The sequence below is a fragment of the Setaria italica genome, chromosome VIII, assembly GCF_000263155.2.
Source record: "Setaria italica strain Yugu1 chromosome VIII, Setaria_italica_v2.0, whole genome shotgun sequence".
Classification (NCBI taxonomy): domain Eukaryota; kingdom Viridiplantae; phylum Streptophyta; class Magnoliopsida; order Poales; family Poaceae; genus Setaria; species Setaria italica.
This window is the reverse complement of record NC_028457.1, coordinates 33,247,178-33,266,434: the sequence shown is the minus strand read 5'-3', so window position 1 is coordinate 33,266,434 and position 19,257 is coordinate 33,247,178. Positions and strand designations below refer to the sequence as shown.

General features: G+C 43.7%; 1 protein-coding gene and 1 pseudogene across 1 annotated transcript; both read right to left on the bottom strand.

The window, feature by feature from the left end:
* Positions 1-533: 533 nt before the first annotated feature.
* LOC111255691 lies at positions 534-10,049 on the bottom strand (annotated as a pseudogene).
* LOC101753632 lies at positions 9,694-16,738 on the bottom strand. The gene is made up of 3 exons (XM_022829550.1): positions 16,252-16,738; positions 15,598-16,157; positions 9,694-10,210 (listed from the first exon to the last, which is right to left on the bottom strand). The coding sequence occupies exons 1-3, from the start codon at positions 16,736-16,738 to the stop codon at positions 10,106-10,108; spliced, it is 1,152 nt and encodes a 383-aa protein (XP_022685285.1). The 3' UTR covers positions 9,694-10,105.
* Between the last annotated feature and the right edge of the window lie 2,519 nt (positions 16,739-19,257).

The window sequence follows — 19,257 nt, the reverse complement described above, 5'->3', positions numbered from 1 at the left end:
TACATCTCAATGTGCATAACATCAGAACAAAGTCCCACTTGATGATAGCTGTGCCGATGCCTTCCTTCGGCGTTGCAGGGATTTCTTATGAATCGTGCTGTCTGCTGATTGCATTTTTTTTTGGGGGTCCTCTTTTTTCGTTTTGGTTGCTCAAGGCAGGAGTTCTCATGCATTGAAGAGGATAAGCATAGTTCAGATACATGGCCTGGTTCTTTAAAATACGAGTCTACATAAACCTTGTCGCAGGAGGCTCCCACCTCAAAAAAAAAAAAAACCTTGTCCCAAAAGGCAATACATATATAGATGACCTGATCCTTGTCCATACTCGATACTGCAGGCTAAAAAATCAATATACTCGACAGAATATATCGAAGTAAAATATAATCCACTTGTTCTCAGTGTTTCAAATGAAAGCATGGCCCGAGTCATGTATCGACGTCATGAATTCAAATCTCCCTGAGAAAAATTCATTCGAGAGCATGAGACGACGAACGCAAAGCATGCATGGAATGGACATATATATACTAGAACATTTCAGTTTCAATTCAATGTCATACTCGAACATATATACTAGTGAGTAGTGTAGCAATGGCCTTCCTGATTGACAAGGCTGAACAGAGAGTACTAGAGGGAGAAAATGAAACTGCCAGCACCCACCAGGTCCCGCGCAAATACACGACTGGGCCGATAAAGGCAGTTAGGTATATAGACCATTAGGAGCTGCTCAGCAGTCAGCACCCATCAGGTGATGATGATGGTTCCTCCAGCTTCAGAATAGGTTTGTTTTCGTTCTCCTTAAGCTCCTTCTCCAAGTGTTTGTTGAAGGTCTGGTCATAGGATCCACTGAGCCAGACTTCCTTCAGAGATTCCAAAGACTGTAGACCAGAGAACAGTAGAGATGAAGACACACCACAGCACCGAATCTTCAGGATCACAACGTCTACTCTGGAGCCAAACTTTACAGCCTGTAATCTGGAGTTGCATGCTATCTCAAGGAAGTAGATAATCCATGTACCAGGTCTCTGAGCAATACTCCAACCGAAACGGAGCTCTCCACCTTGAAACTCTGCCAACCGAAGACGTAGACTACGTAGATATCGTAGAGTTAGAATAAAATCTAGTTCCTGCTGAGGCAACGTTTTCATCTGTAAATCCACTTTCTCAAGTCTAGGCAGCTGCAAGCACATCTGCATGATCCATGATGGCAACCTGTCAACTAGCCCGTACAATTTAAGGCTCCGTAGCTTCTCCAGAGGCGACGAGATGTCGGCCATTAAACCAGCAGCTTCATTGTCTTGGTTTGCCTGCATTTTGAGTGACAAGGATTCCAGATGGACGAGACGTGAGATGTCTGAGAAAAATTTCTCGCTGTTCTTCCGGTTAATGCCGGACACTCCAAGCTTGTGCAGTTGGGTAAGGTTCTTGAGCTCCTCCAGAATGCTATCCTCGTCCGAAGCGTGGATGTTAACAACACCCAGCGTGTGTAAGCTGGAAAGCTTCCCAATCCCTCTAGGAACCTTGATGCCGCTATGAGAGCCATGACGGCGGTGTATGGTCAGCTTTGACCCCAGAGTAGCACATGGTCTGCCCATTTGCGCTGCTGCCTCTGCCGCTGATGGGTTCTCTGCTGCTTCACAAGCTTGAAGATGCTTGTTGGTACCAGCACGAATGTACTGCAGCTTCTCTAGCTCGATGATGCTCTTTGGTAGCTTGCTTACAGATGTTTCCCTGATATCCAGAGTTTGGAGCTGCTTCAGATCTCCCAAGGAATCCGGCAGATGAGAGATTTCTCTGCATCCCCTTAGGAGAGGAACTTGAGGCGGGGCAGCAGCTTCACCATCTTCTCGACGTCACCATTTGTAACACCTGAAGATACGTCCTCTAGATCCAACACCCGGAGCAGCCTCATCCTGTCAGAGATGATGAATGTTTCCCACTTACCAAACACAGTCAAAGACCGTAGCAATGAAAGGTCGATGCTCTCAAAAACATTTCTGTCTCTGTCCCAGCTATTGTCTATGGCAAGGTGCCGTCCTGTGCGCTGTATGTTCTTTCTGCAGTGACCCTCAAGTTCAAAGACAAGGTTCTCTTCCATTAACCGTGAGACGATGTATTCACGGAGGAAACCATTGACTTGGCACAAAGGCATCCTCGTGTCATCAACACTTGTTCTTGGCTTCTGGATCATGCTTAGATCGACGAGATTGGAAAACGACCTCTCCCCATTCTCCTCTGCAGTGCTTTCTTTGTTGTCTCTAAAGTACCCCTCCGCTATCCAACGCCTGATCAAACGTCTCCGCCGGATGGTGTGGTTCACAGGGAAGATTGACAGGTAGAAGATACATGGCTTCAGGGAATCCTGACAAGATTGAAAGTAGGAAAGCAACCAGGAAAGCACGTCTTCTAGACTTCGTGTGGCCTCCAACTTTGACACAAGGTTATCTTGTAATTTTATGTCGCGAACCATATTCGATGTCTCAGCTACAGCACATATGACCTTGGGAAGTCCACCACATTTCTGCAATAAGATATGTCTTGCTTCATCATTCCGATGCTTTGTTTCCAAGTTCTTATTCTCCCAGAACCACCAGCGCTTATTAGTTGCTACCAGCTGTTGTTCAAACAATATAAGGACCAGTTTATTTGTTAAACCAAGAAAAAGCAAAGCATAATATTTTATTACTATTACTAATTAGAGCCTCCACGTGAATTCTGGTGAGAGGCATAGAAAAAATTCTAGTAATTTTCACAAAATTAGACACGTGTGAGTATCAATTCAGTAGACTGTAATCATCATTGGTCGCTGGATCTATTTTGTTTTTTCTAGAAAAATTACCCTCAGCCACTATGAAAGTAGCATAAAGTAACACCCTAAATCGATATCTAAATTATCCAGATTTTCCATATGAAAGGTAATATAAAGTAATCCTCTATACCTTCATCTAAATTACCCACCAATATTGTCATTACAGAAAATAATATAAAATTACCCTCTAAATTTGCATTAAAGTTCCCCACCGCCGTTACTAAAAATAAAATAAGTATTTCTCTAAAATATAATGTAACCCCTACATATGCATCTAATAGCTACTTTCCTTTGTCATTATAAAAAATATCTCAATGTGCTCCTATGTATGGTTCTTGTTACCCCACTTATAATATTATTAATATAGGAAAAGATAACTCAAGGTATACATGTGTCACCCTACAGACCACATATACATGTATGCAGGAAGTGGTGAGCATATCGATTTTCATGTAAAAAATATAGCTCAAGCTAAGGTTTCAACTAAGCCTATGCCATCCAGATGCAACGCAGTGAAAAGGAAACAAACTATGGATGAAGATCAGAAAGCATACATATTAATTGGAAACTAAATTAGTCTATCACAACCAGATAAACATAAGAATGTATGGACTCCCTCCATCCTAAAAAATAAGTCATTCCATGAATTTTAGGACAAATTAATAATGATATATAAAATGACTTGGATTGTCCTATTTATTATCTATATTTAGTGCTAATATATTGATTGTCGCAAGCTCAGAATGACTTTTTTTGTTAGTGCTATCTATATTTAGCACATACTTAATAGAGTAACACAATGACATTTTTGGAACAAATTTTGAAGTCCAAAATGACTTTTTTTGGGACGAAGGGAGTATATGAGTATTTTGTTAGAATACGGATAAACGATAGAAAGTGAGTAAAGATAAGCACTTTTGATTGGGAACAGGGCCCATATTTTTTCTTAAATTGCTGACATCGTACCACTTTTAAAATCACTAGCCCTTTTGTAGGAGCAGCAGTTGAAAGACTGGAGTATTACAAAAACTCTTACTTTCTCTGTTCCAAAAAAATACATCACTCTTTAATATATAGTAGCACAAAATTATGAGAGGTATAGAAAAGATTTCGATTAGAATTAGTCACCCCTTAATCAATACTCCATCGCAGTACGAGTGGTTATAGCTATCAGTCCCGAAGCTTTGGGTGAGGGTGCGGTTCCTTGCTACGCCACTTTTTTTGCATGCCCGGCTTTGGCACATTATTTTTCCTTCACGCGCAAATTTTTTTTCATTCGCGCGCACTGCAGTTTGCAGCAACGGCGCTTTAAGGCCTTAGGGCTATTTATACCCCCACCACTCACCCATTTGGAGTAGCTGGAGTGTGTAGGAGTCCATTGGATTGCTAGACACGTCAAGAAAACATTCATGCCACCAAAGTGCTAAAAGTGATTTATCTAAGACTTAGCACATGCTTTGTGAGAGTGATTAGTGCTAGGATAGGCCTAGAGATAGGAAGAGCGCAAGGTGTGCCTACCTTGTGATCAGGTTTTAGAGTGACCACAAGTGTACAAGAGGTGTGCTGGTGCCTTGAAGCCTTGGTGGCTCGTCGGCAAGTCTTAATTCGACCCTCCGGCTTGGTGTGGAGCGGCGTCAACGACCGTGTGCGGGCGACGTGGAGACCCCCTTCCTTCGTGGAGAAGCTCCTTAGTGGAGATGGCATCAAGGTGACTAAGAAACTTGGCATGTGCCTTAGTGGTCTAGCCTTTGTGGTAAGTCAAGTTGTGCCTTGAAAGAGACTTGGTGACCGGGAAGCAATACTCTTGTGTGAATGCTTCAACAACATGAACTAGTGGTGGCTTAGTGCCTACTGATACCACAGGATAAATCATCATGTCAAGGGTTTGCTTCCTCTCATCTCCTCTTTATGTTTCCGCAATTCATTCTTGTAACTTGTGTGCCTTTACTTTCCTAGAGTAGTATCTTGATAGGATTAGCTATAAGGTGCAAAAATTGTTTTGGGATGATGGTTTCATACTAGATCAACCTTAGAATGCACATCTAGATAGAAATGATCTAGTTTTATTTCATGAAAAGTAGTGGAAGACATAGGTTAAGTTTTTAGATTGTCTGATTCACCTCCTCCCCTTCTTAGGTTATGAGCACCAATTCCTTTCAAGCATCGGTCAAAATGAATGCATGCGCAGGGTTGGGCGTTGTGCAGAGGCGGCATGCGCAGTTTAATGGCGCGCATAGGGAGTTTGATGAGCCGACCGCGCAATTAATGGGCAATCTTAATAAGGGGTAAAACAGTCCAAATGAAGTGGTGGCTAAAACGTCAGGAATGCTTACTTCATCTACTAAACACAAATATAATGGCAGCACAACAAAGAGGTGGCTAAATGCTGCCTTGAAATTTTGATGGACACGTATGATTAGGCTAATCCCAATTACGAATTTCATATCATCGTTTCCAAGATAGCCACATATAAGCAACAAAGGAATGCCACATATAAGCAACAAAGGAATGAAATAGTGTTTCAAACTACCACTCCCAATGCATAATTTCATGGTGTTGTTTTCATAGGATTTAATTTCATGACTCATGAAGAGTTGGTATCTATGTACATGTGGTTTCATCTAGATAAAACTAGTTTCATCTCTCTATTCTTAAATTTGATTCCATGTCATTAGGAAATCCTATTATTCTTATGTTGCATACTAATTAATGAGAATGAAATTATCTATTGGGAGTAGTCTTAGTGAAGTAGTGTCAAGCAGGCGCAGGAGAGATGCTATAGACGGCTACAAACGGATAGTCCTAGTGCTCCAGCTAGGATGGTGTCCATGTCATTAATTACAGTATCACCTAGGATCTTTTGGCTTATGTGGCGCTCTATTAAATGAGAGAATAGAGAGAGGACGAAGCCGTTTCACATCAAGACCCTATTCAACGAGCAAACCTATGCACTAGACACTATCAAGTTTTGCATTATGCCAGGGGTAGGTGTGTTCATAATAAGTGGAGAAGAGATTGCGTGAATATTAATTACTTGAACTATGGATATGCATGATGCACCGAAAATAATAGTGTCTAGAGTGATGTGCATATGACATGGACACATATAGAAACTACTTGGTAGTATCTGCACTTAGGGATCAAGATCAAAACAGGTGTAATATATTCTCTTTTTGAGCCTGACGTAATCCTCACAAGATACTTTAGAAAAAATAGATAAATTCTAGAAATTCTCGTGGAACAATAAGAATTATCTAGCCATCAATTCATGATCATTGACAATAATAGCTATTGGAACTATTTTCGTTTCTAATAAATTACACACATTTGCCATTATAGAAAATACCTAAAGTAAATCCATATATTTATATCAAAATTATCCACATCTTCCATTATGACGAATTGTAAACCCCTCCAAAATCTACTTTTGGCCTAATTCCTCACGTGGAATGGGCCCGCATACGCAGAGCACACCTTTTGCACTTTTTTCCTCGCTTTGTGTAAAAAAGATTAACCCAGAGATGCTATATTCGGAGTGACTGGATTATAAGCAAGCCCTCATCTCCCTAAACTTCCAAGTTGTTACTAAATCCACCAACTACAACTACAATTTGCCCACATGGGCCAACAACATACTATGATATATTGGGCAGGGGTTTTATATTCACCCCACCTTAAGGGTGACACCCTCAGCAACTCACCACATACGCATCGGACTTCCAGAACCACCCATCAGTACACGACCATGCCACAGGCCTAGCCACGCGCACATGCAGTGAGGGTTAATGCTCTGATACTATATGTAACACACTACTCAAAAATCTCCTTATGGCCTAGCTCCTTACATGGAATGGGCCTGCATACGCATAGCACCTCTCTTACACTTTTGTTATCGCTTCGTGTGTAAAAGGTAAACCCGGTATTTGGAGCGAAAAGGATTATAAGATGGCCCTCATCCCTAAACTTCCATGGTGGTACTAAACCCACTAACTACAACTATAATTGGGTCACATGGGCCAACAATATCAACTAATATGGTGTATTAGACTTCTGTATTACACGAATAACCTAATGTAATCGTTTAAATCTTCATCAATACCCACCTCTCTAACATTTTGCAAAATAACCCCTAAATCTTTATCTAAACCAGACACATGCGATTATGAAAAATAATCTAAAAAGTAACCTCGAGATTTGCATCTAAGTTACCCACCTCTATCATTATTAAAGTAATCCTGTATATGCTTCTAAATTATCCTTTTTGTCATTGTTAATAATATAAATAAACAACTCAAGGCATAAATGCTTAAGTTGTGTCACCATGTAGAACAGGTACACATGTTTGCAAGAAATGATTAACAATTATGATGACTTCAGCACAAAATCAAATACACATGGAGGATGTAAAGGGGAAAACTATGAATGGGAATGAAGATACATATAAAGTAATTTGTAATTAAAAGTTTATTATAACTAGATAAAGATTACAAAACAGTATTGTGTTATATTAGGAACAAATAAAAGAGCAAAGATAAGCACTTAGGTATTACCCTACGTTTACCCACAAATTTCTAACATTTATATCTCTTAAAATTACTAGCCTGTGTAGGAGCATGGGTTGATATACTAGTATTGCTATTGTATGTAATGGTGCATGAAGCTAAATTAAACAAGAGAAATTTGCACATAAGATGTGCACATTTTTTTAGGCATTGCATTCGTTCTATGTGATGGAATTTAGTTGTAGATAGGGATGGATTCGGATCGAATATGCATGGAATAGAATTTGGATAGCACTATTTACCACATTTTAATTCGAATTCGGATACAAATATATGAATCTTATCGAATACGAATACAAAATGGATAGCTCAAATTCAGATTCACATTCAGATACTTAGTTGATTTGACAGAAAATGTCATAGTGCGTATTAGCTTACTTTATGGGTGTATAACACATGTATAGATAGGTTATCTGAAAAACATATTTGTTATAGATATTTAAATATATAAATATAAATGTAAATGATTTTTTCATAAATATTATAAAATATTTAATAAGGAAATTAATATAACAATAAGTATCATACAATTTCTTGATTGGATAAATAAATTAAATATTTAAATCTATATGATTATCCATGTTAAAGTTAATTAAAATTTATTTTTATTTATCATTATTAATATTATAATTAACATAATTAGTCATTTTTCATATAGATACTTTTTAAATTGATTAAAGGTGTACCTCATTTATCATTAGTAATTAGTCAAAAAGATAAGTCACATTATTCTTTGTGGATACGGATAATGTGGGGTATTTCATATTTTTCTCATATACGAAAGTGGAATCGGATAGAGAAAATTACTAAAATCAAATCCTGATACATCCATTTAATATCCATATTAAAATCGAATACGAATATGGATATCCACATTTACATTTTTGTCGAATATGGATAATTCGGATTTCCAGACATCCATATCCATCCCTACTTGTAGAACAGTGTAATACTTCCTGATCATATAGTCCCTTTATCCCAAATTAAGTGTACTTCTAGGATTATTAAGACACATTAGTAGTCATGAGAAGTGACCAATATGCGCCTAATTAATGCTGTTAATTTTCACATGCACCTTAATGAACCATTCCTTGGAAAGGAGAAAAACGAAGCACTTAAATGCACATGCACATTGGAAAGGAATGAATAAGGAAATTAAACGGACATGCACCTTGAAAAGGTAAAAATATAAATGCACATGCAAATTATCCCTAGCTGGTCCAAAAAGATAGAAATGCATTCCTTGTGGGACAAATTTTGAATGCTAGAGATGCACTTATTTTGGGAGAGTGAGTACCTGATCGAAGAGTTTAATGGCTTCACTAACTTCTAGACCTTTGACGTTCCACACCTTCTTACCTTTGACCTTCCACATCTTCTTGTGGTCTGTTGCACAGTAATTGGCAACACTTTCTTCATTGGTAATTATTATGACAACGTTTTTGTTTTCTTCACCGGAACTGGTTTCAAATCTGAAATCCAAGTTTCTACTTAGGACCTGTTTGGTTTCCTTTGCTTATCCATAAGCAACTTAAAAATAAGCAAATAAGTTGCTTATAACCCAAACACTCTTGCTTATAGAGTTGCTTATAAGTTGCTTATGCATAAGCAAATAAGCAAGTTTTGAGTTGCTTATGGTTGCTTATGGGACACTTTTACACCCCCTACTCTCATTCTCTCTCCTCTCTCCCCTTTCTCTCTCCTCTATCCCGTGTCTCTCTCCTCTATCCCGTCACCACCGAGGCCCATCGCCGGTTCCGCCCGCCGCCGCCGCTGCGCCGGCCGCCTCCGCGCCGGCCGCCTCCATTGCGCCCGCCGCCGGCCGCCTCCGCGCCGCCCGCTGCGCCCGCCGCCCGCCGCCGGCCGCCTCCGCGCCGCCAGCTCCCCGCCCGCCTCCGTGCCGGCTGCTGCCGCTGCGCCCGCCGCCCGCCCGCCTCCGCGCCGGCCGCTCGCCTCCGCACCCCGCCGCTCCCGACCCGCCTCCGCGCCGCCGCCTCCGCCCCCAGCCGCTCTCGGCCCGCCTCCGCGCCGCCGCCTGCGTCCCCCGTCTCCGCACCGGCCGCTCGCCACCCTGCCTCCGCACTGGCCGCCTCCGCCCCCCGCCGGTTCCCGGCCCGCTGCCCGCCTCGCGGTCCAACGGCTCCCGGCCTCCACCCCCGCAACTTCGCGCCCCCGCTCGCGCCCCCCTCGCGCAAGGACCAGGAGGTCCAGGACCCGGGTATTGACTAGGGGTAGTGGAAAATGGGATGGCAGGGGTAAATGTGTCAATAGCAGTCTCATTTATTGCAAATAAGCAACCCAAACCAAACACCTAAGACTTATAAATAAGCAACTATAATAAGCAAATAAGCAACTTATAAATAAGCATCCATAACCAAACAGGCCCTTATCAAGTCCCATTCATCTTTGGATCGCAAACCATCGATAACAATGAAGTAGGGGCTGTTTTCTTCTCTCTGCAGATATTCACGGCACCCTTGAATCGGATCTTTGATCGTTGACATCACCTGGTGGTCTTGGGAATCAGGATTGATTTCTGAAAGCAAGTTCCTCGACAAGACCCTTAAATCGAATGGACGGGATACATTGACCCAACCAAACTTACAAGAATCGGTAGACCTGCTTTCCTTCATGCGGCGGTAAAAGTGTTGGATGAGAAATGACTTGCCAACACCAGTCATCCCCCACACTGAGACCACGCCGCCTTCTGGACCGGCCGTGAGCCAATGCAACCAGCTTATATATCTGTATCACGACCAAAACATGTTTGATGACTATTTGACCATTCACGTGCAGTTTGTTCCTTGTTGACGGTACTACCCTCCACTTTTTTCGCTACATCCTGCAAAGAAAGAGCAGTGTGGTCCAGTCAGGTTGATCATGTGGAGAATACCATTTTCACAGAGAAACTGTGCTCGGATTGAAGGAACTGGCTGTATTTTGCACATACTATATGAAAGCGCGCTATAAGTGATGTGGTATTAGTAACGGGCGTTGATGACGACCTTTACCGGTAAGTACTCTTGGTCGGGGGCCCGACTCTTGTACAACGAGGCTAGTTACCTTGGTTGGCCCAAAGATTAATTACCTTGTACAACGGACTTTGTCATGACGCATTATTACTAAAAATACATGTAACGGGCCTTATCTACGCCGGGGGCGGAGCCAGGATTTGATAGAGGGGCAAGTCCGATAACAATGCTGACAACAACTATACATGACTGAGAACGCTGCCCGCTCGAGTTTGATCCCCGGGGGGATTTACTCCCTTACATAAATAAAAAGTCTGCAGCCTCTCTCGCGTGGATCTAGCCACAAAGGGAGTGCGACACGCCCATCGCCTACAGAAATCATAATTGGTTCCGGTGATCTCCAGAAGGACGTGGTCTTCGTATCTGTGCGTAGTTTGTAGGTCTTCTTTTACGTGTGTAGTGTGAGTGTGTGTGCGTGTGTAGGGTAAAGCATGCGTGCATGTATGAACAGATGCTACAGTTGTACCCAGATGAGAGGCGTCAAGAAACAGCTATACATGACTGTATATAACCACATATACTTATAACTACTTAATTAGCTAGAAGACATATAACAAGGGAATCCACATATGTTTGTGAAACAAAAGAAATTTATTTGTCTATAATCAGCTCGAAGTGTAGGAGAATAAAATAAGATAGCGTATGCTTGCCTACACAAAAGAATTACAAATAAATTTCCTTATTTTATTCCCTTGCTCCCAAGTTGTGCTTTCTGTGTTATTTTAGGCAATAGGATCAGATCCCGAACATGGGATCTTGCTCAAACATTTTTGGCCACACCAACTTATAGGACCAATTTTTGGTAGATCCCGAAGGGCTTAGGACCAATTTTGCTGGTACATTGGGAAAAAAAAGCCCCCGCGTCGCTCCTGGGGCGGCTCGGGCAGCAACCGCTACCGGTGCCGCTGAACCACCTCCCCCTCCTCGTCCCTCCATGCCAAGGTCAGAAGTCCGGCAGGTGGAAGAAAGGCAGCGGTTGGGATTTCTGTCCACGGAGCCAGCAAATCGAGCCGGCATCAGGTTTTCGGCACTGCTGATGTCCCTGCGAGCGGATCCGTCACCTACGAGCGGATCTGTCACCTGTAGACTAGGTCGGTGCTAGGCTCGTGGGTGGACGATGCGCCACTTTTGTGGCACGATGGCGGAGATGCGAGGCCGCTCGGACGATGGCACCATCGGGCATGGTGATTGTGGTGGCATCAGATCCTGTGCCCTAGATGTTGGATCCGGCGTTCCCAGTGCCAGATCTCCGCGGGGAGTCAGCAGTTGGCGTGCGAAGGCCCGGGGCCATGCAGGCAGGCGAGCGCGGCGCCACGTGCAGCATGGGTGGAGTGGAGGTGTGGCGGTTTCAGCAGGGCACAGAGCTGGCCGTGCGGAGGCCGGCGAGGCGGTGGCTACAGGGTGAGAAGGAGGCCATGCGGCGGTGGCGGCATGCGGGGAGTGGAGTTAGCCATGCGACGACAGTGATCGAGATGGTGAAGCAACGGTGATCCAGTGGAGAAGGGGAGCGTGGATGCGGTCTGTCTGCAACCACATTGCCTAGAAGGGGGTGGCTGCGTGCTGGCCCGACCGCAGCAGCGTGGTGCCCCGTTGCAGCATGGTGTGAGCTGCGGCAACAACGTGCAGCAGTGAGCATTTACATCAGTGGTGGGGTGACATTGCTGTCGTCGTCCAGCTATGTGTGGTGGGGTTCACCAAGATGAGGTGCCATTGTCTCTGGAGGCTTTGCATCTGTACACGTGGTGCAACTGAGATTCCAATGGTGGCAAGGCAAAGGTGAAGTTAATGGAGCGGCTCGGTGGCACCATGTCACCCCTACTAGCGAAGTAAGTCTGTAACTATGGCATGGAGTCCAGCGGCGGAAGTGGCGAGGACCCCGTTCTCTTTAAGGTGATGTGTCCGAGGAGTAGTGTGCTGCGTTGGATGTGGCGAGGCCCCCACATATTGGATTTGCTTTGGACGATCAGGATCTTGTGCGGTGCTTTGGTCGTTTGGTGTGAAAAGTGTTGCAGCGATACTTTGGCAATGGGTCCTGCATGGTAGCGGCCTTTTTGATGTGGTGCGGTGCTCTACTCCTTTGACTTCTACTGACGCAAGGTCATGGATTGAGAGATCGATGATTGTGTGTGCGTGACCTGAGGACGATGGCGGCATGGAGCCATGGTGGAGGAGTCATGGTAGCTATACAGGTTGGAGGGGACTACAGCAGCCAGCAGTGCAAGGCAATGTTTGGTTTGGTGTGGGACATCATCGAGGACGACAACCCTTGTGATGAAGGCTACTTTTAGCATAACCTTCCGGGTATTGTGATGCGGCGAGGTGATCAATGGTTAGTTGTATCTCACCTGTGGAGTGTTGTTGGGGTGTTGTGTGACGTGGTTGAGGTCCGAGTCCAACCACCCACTGTCAGTTGTCGCGTGTTGTTATGACACTTGTTGTAGTGGTAGTTTTTTTTTTCTTTTGTTGTATTGCCCGGTCTAGGTTTACTTCTGCTTTTTAATATACTGGGCAACTCTCCTGCCTGGTTCATTTAGAAAATAAGTTTGCTGGTACATTGGACAGGCCTTTTTACGTAAGTACCACTACTAGAAAAGACGACATTAGTCCTGTTTGGTAGGGGTCAAAGATCCTGAAAATCTATCTGGGACTAATTATTCGAGACAAAAGGGGGTCCTTTAGTCCTGGGTCATTCACTCGGGACTAAAAGCACCAACCTGGACTAAAAAGTTTCCAAAAAAAATAAAAAAGGTCACCACGTTGGCCGCCCGCGCCCGCTCGCCGCCGTCGCATGCCTCCACCCGCGCCCGCCCTCGCCTCCGGCCACCCGCCTCCGCGCTTTGCCCGCGCCTCCACCCTCACCTCCATGCCCGCTCGCCTCCGCCCATGCCCGCCCACCTCCACCCTCGCTCGCACGTGCTGGCCGCCACCCACCCACGCCACGCCCGCCGGCCACCTGCCCTCCTGCGCAGAGAGGGAGGAGAGGATGAGGAGAGTGAGGAGGGGAGGGGGCGGTGGAGAGGATGAGGAGAGGAAGAAGATAAGGAGGGAGGTGCCGGTGGATAAGAAGAGTGCCACGCGAGATAAATTAAAGAAAGGAAGGGAGAGCAGTGTTGCGTGTGGGTAGGGCATTTTGTTTGGGTTGGAGCCGCCAATCGGGACTAAAGGCTCCCCAACCGGGACAAAAGATTTAGTCCCGGTTGGAATTTCCAACCGGGATAAAGAGGGTGGGGGCTTTTGTCCTAGTTGGAATTTCCAACCGGGATAAAAGGGGGGGCGTGGGTACCATTTTTTAATCCGTTACAACCGGGACTAAAGGGGGGCTTTAGTTCCGATTGGTCTTTACAAGTGGGACTAAATCCCCTCCCATGGGTGGGCTTAGGTGACTCCATTTTTTACCTGGGACACCGAGATAAAAGCACTTAGATGGAAAGTCAGTTCTCTAGTAGTATACTATGGCACTGTTTTCACATGGAAATGTGATTGGAGTATGATCACAATGGTTGCGCTAGAATGACTCAATGTTGTCCAACTGGCTGCACTTTACCATGATTTGTTCTACGATTTTTACACTGGTAGAAAACTGAGTATTAGTCCTGGTCGGTAGTGTGCAAATCTCCTAAAAAAACTATCCAGGATAAAGCAATCGAGACAAAGGGGGTCTTTTGTCCTGGGTTCCTCAACCGGGACTAAAGACTCCCTTTTATCCTGTTGGTATTAGTAACCAGGATAAAAGGGGTGGGGGCTGCACCTGACGTGGCAACCCCTTTTATCCTGGTTGGTATTACCAACTAGGGTAAAAAAGGGTCTGAGGGCTTTAGTTCTTTTTCAACCACCCGTGGGGACCCTTTTATCCTAGTTGGAGTTTCCAACCGAGATAAAAGACCCCATTTTAGCCCGGTTGGTGTCGTGGGCTTTAGTCCCGGGTTGTAATACCAACCGTGATTAAAAGGGTGATCTTTAGTCCCGGTTAGTTTTACCACCCGGGACTAAAAGTTCTCCACGGGTGGCTGATTTTTTCACCTGGGACTAAAGGGTCCCCCACGGGTGGCTGATTTTTGACCTGGATAAAAGGCCTCCTTTAATCCCGATTGCAAATACCAACTGAGAGTAAAGAGTGGTGCACCCTTTTTTTTCAGGTCTACTTTAAACCGGGAAAAGGGGAGGATGGAAAGTCAGTTTAGCAATGGACGTAGATAGCCATTGGTAACGGGAATCGAGTCGGTTACCCATATTGGGTGACAAATGATCAATCATCGGTAATCAGCACAATGCCCGTTACTGATAACAGCAGAGATGTAACGGGCAACAATAACGTCCATTAAGAACGTCGCATTACCAATGACACCATGAGGCATCTTTCACTGGGCCCACCTGTCAACATTGGTAACAGGCATAACATGAAGCCCTTTACCAATGATCATGTTATTCGTAACGGCCGTCATATGAAGCCCGTTACCAATGATCTTGTCATTCGTAACGGCCTTCATGTGATGCCTGTTTCCCATAACTATGTCATTACAGATAATCAGACATGTAACGGGCCGTACATGCCCATTACAAATGAGGCTCACATTCGTAACGGACGTTAGTGACATCCGTTACCAATAACATTTGTAACGGATTTTGTTGAGGTCCATTACCATTATCTTGTTATTGGTAACGGGCATCATTGCTGCCGAGGTTGGGCTAGGATCTAGAGGCCTCATTTGTAATGGACTTCAATGAAGTCCGTTCGTTACCTTCAAGATTTATTGAGGCCCTTTACCAATGCCGCGTTAACAAAGTCGGTTTCTCACGTAGTGTAGTTTACTAACTTTATTGTCAAAGTTCACACAACATGGAGTAAACAATGCTTTTGCGACTTGTTTAGTACTACTCCTTCAATTGTTTTTATTTTATGAAATCCTTCCATTGTTTTTCCTTGTCATTCTGTAGTTTAGCCTATTTTTAATTTTTCAATCCCTCATACATCAAATTGTGTATGATGAAAATAATACTAGCATAATTGGCATCCAAACTATAATCCTTACAGTTATACTATTATAAGCACAAGCCAGGAATACAATAACAAAAGATGTGTGTGTTGCAGATTTGCAGACCATGTTAATATATAAAACGTGGAAATAAATAAAAGATAATAAGGAGGGAGTAAATATTTTCCCAAAATAATTTATTATAATTCAAGCGTAATACGTACCTCCTTATAAACGACACGAACAGAATGATCGGCTGATAACTTTTCCAGCTCCGATATTCGGTATCCATGCCCGACGCACGAGCATGCAATTCCAAGGTGTCGCGTGTGCACAACGATGCAGCTGCCATTTTTATTGTCAAGTAGATAGACCCTAAGGGCCTCCCAGTCAACCATGGTAGACAAGTCCTCCAAGACAACTAGGTACTTCTGACTTATTTTCTTCTTGAACTCCTCAATGAGTACGCCGTCTGTCGCCACCATCACATCCAGGACTTTTACAGTCTTGTCTTGTTCTGGACAAGCGTTATTTTGGAACTGAGCCAGCAAGCTCCGGATGAACTCAATGGGATGTAAAGGATGCACCAGTTTCACCCAGGCTCGGCAATTGAAACTTTTGCGGGTCTCTATGTCGTCGTAGGCCTTCTTCATGGACATAGTCTCCAGATCGCTTCCTGTTCCAACCACTGAGAGTACTTTGAGTTGATGGACATCATCTGCTTCTTTCTCCACCTTGAACTCTTCATCACAATCATAATAACAATCATCATCATCTTTGTCGCCTGCAGGGATGGAGCCAGAAAATAGGAATGTATTAGGGGGCAAAATTAACACTTCTCAACATAATGAAATTTCATGTACATAAAAAGAGTTCACCTAGCAGATGGTGCGCTTGGTCCCCCTCAGCCCCTCCCTTCCTCTGCCTCGATTCATTTGTATTTTTCCCGCTGATCAACATAACAAGATCCACTTGACCGCTCTGCTTTGCTACATTTGTCGCGGAGCCAAGGATGTTTGGTTGCATTGCATTGGCAACAGCCTGCTGATGCGTCTGCTCCGCAGGCTTATGGCCAGAGTCACCAATGCGGTTGTAGCGCAAGTTCCGCTGACCCATGGCCTCGACCCTAGCCTTGAGCTGCTCTATATTGGCAACGGCAGCGTCCAGATCCTTCCCTGGCGGCGCAGCAGGCATGCACCACGGGAGCATCATGCGGCGCCACCAGTGCGGTTTGTGGTCCAGGTGGACAATGATCTCGATGCAATCCTCCACGTCTAGGGCCATGTTGCGTACCTGCCTCACCAAGGTCCTCGTCACATTGTCCGTGACGCGGTCCTTGACATCTTTAAGGAAGGAGTACATCATCTCGAACTCGTCCGAGATGGCCAGCAGGTCGCGCTGCACGCTCTTCTCCAGCTTCTCCTCTTCCTCGAGCTAAAGTTTAGTCCGTGTCACATCGGATATTCGGATGGTAATTAGGAGGACTAAACATAAGCTAATTATAAAACTAATTGCAGAATCCCTAGGCTAAATCGCAAGACGAATCTATTAAGCCTAATTAATCCATCATTAGCGAATGTTTACTGTAGCATCATATTGTCAAATCATGGATTAATTAGGCTTAATGGATTCGTCTCGTGATTTAGCCTAGGGGTTGTGAAATTGGTTTTGTAATTAGTCTATGTTTAATACTCCTAATTAGTGTCCAAATATTCGATGTGACAGGAGCTAAAGTTTAGCTCGGGGATCCAAACACCCCTAGTAGTGTTTTCTAGGTCAGCTGATTAATTATGATGGCATGCCACTCTAGTTTATTTATCCTCCCAAATTATTTACCTAGAATATACCATTCTAGTTCATTTTACCAACTTTTTAGATCGACCAAATGACCTAAAATATATATAACTTGCATCCCTAGCTGCGGAACAGCTAATTTGGACATTATTAAACATTTCACCATATATACCTGGGGTCCTATAAAAAAATTAATTGACGTAGACAAAGACTCAAACGGAAGTAGGACCCTGCTTATAAGCACGAAAGTATACTAGCATAATTGGCATCCAAACACTAAACCTTACAATTATACCATTATAAGCACAAGCGAGGAATAAAACAACAAAAAGATGTGTGTACAGCAGATTTGCAGACTATGCTAATATATAAAACGTGGAAATAAATAAGAGATAATAAGGAAGGAGTAAATATTTCCCGAAATAATTTATCATGATTTGAAACTTGTATCATTTGATGCATTGTGCTTGTGGCATGTATATGCTAAATTTGAACTTTGGTTTGTATGGGCTTCGGTCTGTGTTTGATGCATGGATTATATTTGATGTGCTTCTTCCAGCAACATCACTGGAGGTCTGTGTCTCAGAGCGGCGGTGATATGCACCACATCACTGCCGGCCAAAGACACGGATCGACGGTGATATGCGCCACATAACTGTTGGTTTGTGTCTCAGACCGGTAGTGAAACTTTATTCTTCACCGCTAACCACCGGTGAAAATGGACATTTTACTGCCAACTAATGACCACCAGTGCCTAAACTGGTAGTGATGAGGGGTTTAGGGCTGGCGGCGAAAACGTTCCTCTAGTAGTGGCAGTAAGTTTGCCTAATTCTCACCTCTCCCCTCTTAAGCTTTAAGAGCACCTATTTCTTATAAAAGGAAAGAAAATGTCATCTTGTTTGATCATCGTTCTGCACCAACTCCAATTGTGCTGGAACAAATAAGACGTGGAGTTGTGCCTTGCCGAGAGAAAATACGTTGAGCGACGGTGACTTGCACACCTTTAAAAGGATTATGTTCTTTGCTTCAGCTTCTATATGATCTTCTTTAGATGGGCTTTGTTGGCCTTTTCCTTTCTTGCACGCCTCTTGAAACGTTCCCAGCCTTGCGCTTCCACCACACACACCCACAAAAAACACATCAGTTCTTTGCTAAAGGAGGAAGCAGGAGAATTGAATCTGTGATTTAGCTAACGTGCATTGCTAGGAGAAAAACCTTGAGTGGGCTTTGTTGGTACTTTCATCTCTTGCACACCTTTTGAAACATTCCTAGCCTTGAGCTTCCACCACACAAAAACACACATATCGGTTCTTTGCTAAAGCACGAAGCAGGAGGATCTGTGCTTTAGCTAACGTGCATTGCTAGGAGAAATACTTTGAGTGACTATCGATGCTTGCACACCATGAAATGCGCAACATTTATGCTTGGGCCTCCATGCTTTGGCTCTGATCCTGTGAACTGTGGTCCTTCAACCTTTGCAGACTATTGAGGACTCCTTGCAGATTAATTTCACAAGAAGACACTCTTCCCTTGACGTCCATGAGAAAATTTGAGTTTTCGTCTACAACTTTGAACTGTCGACTGGAACTTTTACCAGTACAGAAGTTAGTAAGTAAAGGTTTAATTATTTTTTGACCTTGTAATAGTTTGTTTAACACAACACGCCACAACTTATTTATTTTCTTGGAACATTATGTTGCATCAAGTATTTCTTGGAATGCAATATTCCCATAGAAATTACATATGGACTGCATATTCTTGGACTTGCTTTTATTGGTGGCTTTTGCCAATTGATAGAAAAATTAAGTAAAATAAAACAAAAGCAAGTAGTAGTTCCAAAATAAGATGTTAATTGGCATTTTGTTCATTGATTTTTTTGTCAAACCTTGCTGTGTCACATGGTGTCGATGCATACTTGCATACTTTGGATCAATGTGTATATCCATGTTGTGGTCAAATGAAATCCTGCCAAATGGGACCTTAACCTTATGGGTCCGGGTGGGGCAGGAGTGCATCTGGTTACCTTAAAATTTGCAGAATTTTATAAACTAAGTAAACTGATTATTTGGTGTATCAAATTCATTCAAAAA